This window comes from Hydra vulgaris, chromosome 01, assembly GCF_038396675.1.
Source record: "Hydra vulgaris chromosome 01, alternate assembly HydraT2T_AEP".
Classification (NCBI taxonomy): domain Eukaryota; kingdom Metazoa; phylum Cnidaria; class Hydrozoa; order Anthoathecata; family Hydridae; genus Hydra; species Hydra vulgaris.
Genome location: NC_088920.1, coordinates 59,459,782 through 59,467,143, shown reverse-complemented (window position 1 = coordinate 59,467,143; position 7,362 = coordinate 59,459,782). Strand labels below are relative to the sequence as shown.

General features: G+C 28.0%; 1 protein-coding gene across 2 annotated transcripts; it reads right to left on the bottom strand.

The window, feature by feature from the left end:
• Positions 1-1,214: 1,214 nt before the first annotated feature.
• Positions 1,215-4,627, bottom strand: LOC100207548 (dnaJ homolog subfamily C member 21). 2 transcript variants are annotated; one of them, XM_065788817.1, is made up of 2 exons: positions 4,507-4,627; positions 1,215-3,210 (listed from the first exon to the last, which is right to left on the bottom strand). In XM_065788817.1, the coding sequence occupies exon 2, from the start codon at positions 3,196-3,198 to the stop codon at positions 1,252-1,254; it is 1,947 nt and encodes a 648-aa protein (XP_065644889.1). In that variant the 5' UTR covers positions 3,199-3,210; positions 4,507-4,627; the 3' UTR covers positions 1,215-1,251. The 2 variants fall into 2 exon arrangements, with proteins under 2 accessions (XP_065644889.1, XP_065644890.1); XM_065788818.1 differs by having other exon boundaries at positions 4,550-4,624.
• Between the last annotated feature and the right edge of the window lie 2,735 nt (positions 4,628-7,362).

Below are 7,362 nucleotides of genomic sequence, written 5' to 3'. Positions count from 1 at the left end.
AATTGAAAAAAAATTGCAAAAAGTTTTGTTTTGCAATTTTTTAAGTGAGTAATAACAGCAAAAGAATAAACTTTGATAAACATAACTATTTTATTTTAACCTGATTTACTCGATTAGCAAAAAAATAATTTTATTTTTTTCAAACTTTAAATAGCTTGTGTTAATTTGTGAATGCGAGTTTTTTTGTTGACCTTTTCAGGTTGGCTGAATTTCTATCTAACTTTTATTGGAGTCTCGGAGTTTCATTTAACCCTTTTCAAATTTTTAAAACATGGAGCAGTCTTTTTTTTTTCCATACACGAAGTAATAAAAAAACTTTTTTGCGTGTAATTATTAAGGTGCTCCCAAAAGCCCTCTTACGGTCTTATCACAGAGCAATAGTCTAGTGTGTCAGTGAAGCAGTCAGGCATTAGATCATGTTAGAACCTAAAAAGTCCAAAAAACGTGTTAATTTAATAATCTTTAAACAGATTTTTTTTAACATATAAAGTTTTTTCTTACATAAAGTGCGTACGCAGATGTGGGGAATAAGAGGGTTACTCAAAAGCATACAATGGAGGGATGGGAGTTCAAAACAGCGAGTATTCTCGAGTGCTTAATACATGGGGAAGCGGGTTCTTAATAAAAAAGTGGACGAAATTTTCTTTACAGAACATGAATAAATCAATTAAAATAATTAACAACTTTTTAGCAGTTGTTTTATCATAATTTATAATATGGTCAGAAATAAACAAAAATCTGATTTTTGACAAATCCAAATTTACGAGATTTTGACGAATCCAATTTTTTTTTTTGAAAATTGACGCGTTAGAGAAGGATGAAGGGTGATTTTGCAATAAACAGTATGTACGTAGCATAAGGGGGAAGGGTTGTTAAATGCGTACAAAACGGGGGAAAGGGATCATAAATCAGTGGTTTTACGTATGTAGTTAATGGATGTACGTACGTAATTAATGGATGTCCCTTTTTGTCATCAATATTACGCATAAATTAAAGTTAAAACATAGGCAATAAAGACAAATGGGGACTTTCAAAAGTAATCTAAGATTACAATAAATTTTTTTATACTGGTTTTCGGCAATTATAATTTTTGAAAAATCGACGCGGAAATATCGCAGCAAGACTTTCAAGTCGAATCTAGTAACTAAAAAATGTCATAACAAATCAAGGTTACGTCATTGGTAAAACAAGCTGAACAAATTTTAAAAAAAGGCAACAGTTAAGATTTTTATTCTAAAAGAACTATAATCACTACTCCTTCCTTTTATTTTTTTTACGTTTAACGTTAACTTTTAAAAGTTCGTGGCCTTCCTCTTTAATGTGATTAAATAATTTATTTCTCGTAGGGAAATCTTTTTTACAAGTTTGGCATTTTAAAGTGTCATTAACCTCATCGTCTTCGCCGTTTTTATTTTTGTCTTTTTTAGTTGAGTCGGTATTTTTAAGTTTTACTACCTGCGATTCAGCTTCTTCGGATAAACTTTTTTGTAAAAGTTTATTTTTACCTCGATGTTCTATTTTGTCTTTATTATACCGTAGTGAGTCTAACGAGTGACTCTTAAGCGAGCCATCATTATGTGGATTACCCTCTGTTTCGAGTAAATTTTCTCCATTCACTTCTACTAAAAACACGCTATCATGTTTACCATCTTCTCCATCTTTTTCATTTGGTAGCTTTTCTCTCTTTTTTTTACGGTTAGATTTCGATTGTCTTTGACTTTTAGATATCTTAATAGAATCGGTAATTGAACTAATTCCAAGATAAGCTTTTGCTGCCGCATCGGTTTCAGTACCAAAATTTTTATTTTTTTCAGTAAAATTGATAGGATTTATAAAACTATTGCCAGTATATGAAGCCATTCTAGCAATCCATTCAATTTCGTCAATATCATCATCATTAATGTCATTTTCAGATATATTTCTTTGTCGGTTTTTAATCGGATCAGAAGTATTACTTTTAAGGACTTCAGATTCACATTCTGAATTTTCATGGGAAAGTTTGGGTCCATTCTTTTCTCGAGAAAGTTTGCGCTCAACAACATTCAATTTAACAACATTTGCTGGTAAGCTTAGAGAATTTAATCGAAAATATGGAGAGTCCCCATCAACATCACATTCCTCAGAATCTTTAACATTCATTTTATGAATGTCATTTGTTAAATTATCTACTTCACTTTCTTCTGAAGTTAAGCTATCAGCCATTTCATTTTTTATAAGCTGTACATTTTCTTTATGCTTCTTTGACTTTTCATGGTTACTTAACGCTTTTTCGCTTTTAAATGTTTTTTCACAAGCTATACAATAGAATGCTTCAATCTCATCTTCACCTGTACTATTGATGACTTCAGAGTTACTTTGTTTTGCCATTCCGAAATGATTATCAAAATGTGAGTCTATATCATCTAGCTTAGACTCATCAAATGCCATCCAGTCTTGTTCTTTATAATCATTTAATATTTTATTACGATTTCGTTTATCCTCTTCCATTTTTTTTAATAAATTGTTTTTTTGCTCTTCCTGTTTCTTTTCAAGATCTTTTATATAAGCCTGAACTCGCCTATCTCGTTTTCGTACAAATGAAACTAACGCTCGAACATCTTCATTTCTTTTTTTCTTACAAGCATCTCTAGCTTTTTTATTTTCTTTTTCCATTAATCTCTGGGTGGGACGATTTGGTGCTTGGCGCAAATCATATTTCTCTTTCCAAACATAAGATTTTTTAGTACAATAACCAAGCCAGTACGAATAAAATAATTTAACAACATCATCATAGTCACTGAGAGAATTGCCAAAATCTGGAACATTGTAGTCACTTATATCTCCCTCCAAATAAGGTTCGTCCTCCTCAGCTATTTTGCGAAAGGCATCTCTGAATACTGTATAAAAGCCAGTTGCTCCATCATCATACCCACTATAAACTGAAGGATTAAAATACTGCATTAAATCAACATCATCGTCTACAACATCCTCACTGCCCTTTAAAATAGACTCTCTGTGTTTGTCATACCACGCACGTTCCTGCTTGTCACTTAAAACCTCATAAGCAGCTTGTACTTCTCGAAAAAGTTGAGTATATTTTTCAGATTCATCAACATGCTTATCAGGATGTAGTTGCAAAGCTAGCTTTCGATATGCTTTTTTAATTTCCGTGTCATCAGCATTACGTTCCACACACAGGACATCATAGTGACATTTCATTTTATTTCAAAACTAAAATAGAAATGCTTGGAAGTTTACTTAAAAACAAAATTTTGTAGTTATCATCAAAACACGTCAACAATAAAAGTCGATAGTGTATGTATTGCATATGTGTAAAAAAAATGCATTCATGTAAACAAAAAACTTAACTTTTTTTGAAAAAATTTTTTAAGAAGTTTTAACTGATTAACTCATTAGCCTTAAAAAACAAAAGTTTTGCTTCAGGAAACATAAATTTACTATTTTTGAAAAATTTAATAATTTAATAAAATAGAATCTGAATAAGAGATATTACCTGACAGATAATATAATACAAATCAAAAAATGAAGAAAAAAAAAAAAAAACACATTAAAACAAAACTTAAAAATAAATTTAACTTAAACTTGAGTTTATCAAATTGTTTGTTAAGTTTATAAATCAAATTTGTAAATTAAAGAGTATTAACCTTCAACACCTGTTTTAACGAACTTGTTGACAAAGAAGAAAAAAAAAGATGAAAATTAAAATTATTTTTATCTTAAGTAAACTTATTTTTTTGCCTGTATAAAAACTCTAAAAATCCCCCCAACTGCCCATTTCCTAAAAACCCCCCTAACTAACAAAGTTTATTTTTTGATAGTACATTTGATATTTTTTTAAATGTTATTTTTCAAGCAGGCCGAAAAATGCAAATACTATATATAATTATATTGACTAACATAAATTGAATAATAAAAAAAATTAAGGGGAAATTTTTCTCTACATAATTTGCACCTAGGTTATTAATAAAAGTTTGAAAAAATAAACCTCCATCGTACCCATTAAAGAAAAAAATAAAATAAAACTTGCACACCAAATTTATAACTTCTTGAATTGTGGCATTAAAAAAAATGACCAATTAGCTCAAAACTATTTTAATCTAACTTGATTATATTTTACAATTGGGCTAAATATTATTAATAGTAATATTTGTTATCAAATATTTTTAAAATAACACTTAATACAAACTAGATAAAACAATTACTGCTTAAAAATCTATGTAAAAAAATTCTTTTTGGATACATCAGTATTACAACCTTTCAGAGTTTTTAACATAAAAAATGTATCTTGTAAATTTTCACTATTAAAACTTATCAGTTTACTCAGCAAATGAGAGTTTTCTTTACTTGTTCTACAATGTAATTTATCTAACGGTATTAAAACCTTTGGTCTTTTCATATTAATTATTATCAAAATCTGTAAAATCATGTAAAAATATATTATATTTAAAAATAAAAGCAAGTTTTATATAAAGATGTTTTTAATAAGTTGATAAAATAACTACATACAAATTGGTAACCAATATTATTTTTGACAAACGTTTGTCGTCACCTTTTTATGGTGAATCTCTTTTTTGGCCACGTTACATGAGAGTAAATCATCCAATTTGATATATTATTAAAGACTATTCGATAAAAAAAGTATATATATATATATATATATATATATATATATATATATATATATATATATATATATATATAAAGTATATATATAAAGTATATATATATATATATATATATATATATATATATATATATATATATATATATATATAAAGTATATATATATATATATATAAAGTATATATATATATAAAGTATATATATATATATATATATATATATATATATATATATATATATATATATATATATATATATATATATATATATATATATATATATATATATTATACTATAATATTATAGTAAATTATATTGTTTTAAAAAAAACCTTTGTCTACTTTTAACTAATATTCCGAACTTGTACAGGAGTGTAAACTATTAAACTCAGTAAAATTTCGTCCGATTCTGAGACATTTTTTAAGTAATACTTGTAACATTCTTATAATAAATATTTATTAACTCCAATTTAAAAAGTATGATTTGTTTGCATTGTCGGTTTTTACAGTATAATAAACTTGCATTAACTAATTTGCTATATCCGAAAGAACATTATATCTTGCGTAATTTTTCCAGCCATTTTCCGGAAGAATTCGATACAAAATAAACAATTCGAGATTTAAAAGCATATAAAGTTTTTGGAATAAAAATAAACAAACTACATAATAATTAAAAACATTTTACAAAAGATATAAATAGCAAAACACTCACACAAAATACATCATTTATAAACTAGTACAAGTTAATAAAGTACAAGTATTTATTACATTATGTTACGGTAATTATTACATTATTTTACGATTTACATAAAAGCAGAGTCAGATCAGTCTGAGGCAGAAAGGAAGAAAGAAAGGAAAAAAAAAAAAAAAAAAAAAAGAGATAGGAATAAATAAAAATAAATAATGGAAAATAAGAAGATAAATAAAAAAAGAATACATAAACATATATTTTAAAATATTTAACCTTTTAGTTAGTTGCATAGACAAATGACAAACAGACCAACTTCTGTATTTCTCAATCTCTTACTCAGATAGTAACTTTATGACTCGTTTCCCAAAAACCCTACTCACAACCTTTACTCCTTGATTTATTTTTTTTCTCTGACCCTAGTTTGTCTTCAGTTTCTGCTTGTTTTTTTTTAGGTGGTTCTGACTACGCAATGCTCTAAATAAATCTTTTATCTTGTACATCTTCTTCGGACTCACCCTATCATCGCACTACTTACTACTACTCTAAAGCTGACTGGAATTCTTTTTGTGATTTTCTTCGCAACTGCTAGATCTAAACGTTATCGTTTTTCATCCTTTTCAAAAGAAAAATTGTCTTTGAGAGAAAAATTGAGAACAAACGACTTTTTATAATTGCAAGAATTTTATGTAAGAAGGTGCTGTCTGAAGTTATTCTTATCTCAAAAGTTAGGTTTTGAAGACTTTTGAAAAATCTTCAACGGTGACATGTCAAGTTAGTCAAACATGTCATTCCTAAATCGTTGGTCTGTTTGTAATATCTCTTCCAAGAATAAGGTACAACTATATGCAAATAACTTTTCCTCTAATTTGAGTCTTGAATCTAATGGCCATACTCTTTCTACCATTCCAGGTAAGAATCAACGCATGTTAAGCATCTAAATCACTTCTGCTTCCATTGCATGAGTCATATCTCAAATAAACTCTTCTACAACATGTGGTTCAGATAATATTCCCGTCATGAACTTACAAAATTTTTCCCCAGAACTCTCTTCAATTCACTTTAAAATGTTTAAGTGCTTGATTTAATCTAATTTTTCTCCATGGTTGAAAATGGCATCTGAAGGTCAACACTCTTCATAAATTAGCACATTGGATAAAGTAAATTTTGAACTTTGCAAGGTTTTGGTGTAGCATTAAATCTATTCATTATTGAATTTCAAAACTTTTTTAAAAATGCAAATTCAAGTTTGCTTATTTCAAGTCTGCAAAATTTTTAGCTTTAGACTTAACATTATCGTCGAAAATATTCAGTTAATGAATTATGGCAATTTCAACATAATTTTTTCGAATAGCTGTGTCGGCATGTGCTCCCTAATATGTTTGAAATAAAAGTTTAACTGGTTAATTTGCATGTTTCTCAAACACTGCCTATCTTCTAGTAAAAGCTAAAAAAGTGTAGATTTTTGGTACAATTTTTAACACATTAATTGATTAAAAAGCCGACGACACCGGGGGAGCCAGAGGAGCACGTGCCCCACTTTTTTTCTAAAAGACTTTTCTTTTTTTTTTTTTTATTAAGAAAATTCTAGATATAGTAAACTTTTTTTAAAAATTGACGGTTGTGCCAACCCTTCCTCCCCTTCTCCCAAGTCAAAACCTGTGTTGTCGGCCCAGTTTGTTGAACCATTTTCAATCAAATTTAATGAGTGACCAGCACATGGAATGAAAATTGCAATAAAACTCTTCTCAAAAATTTTTTTATGCATTCCATTAAATTTACAAGGCTTTTACTACACTTTGGGGACTTAATGGTAACTAATAAAATTGGTTCTACACGAATATACAATGCAATCGTAAACTCATTCACAGATGACACATATGTGTAACTTTTGACATATCTCACATCTGTGTTTTTTTTTAAATCCATTAATCTTACTCTCTTTCAGATTTTTTACCTATCTCTTAGATGGTCACTTTCTCTATCTCTATGGTTACTTTCTTTACCTCTATGGTTACTTTCTTTTTCAAAACATCAAAAGAAAAAAGATTA

Bases quoted from the DNA above. Each gene is read 5' to 3' on its own strand.
- LOC100207548 (XM_065788817.1), bottom strand. From the start codon at position 3,198: ATGAAATGTCACTATGATGTCCTGTGTGTGGAACGTAATGCTGATGAC.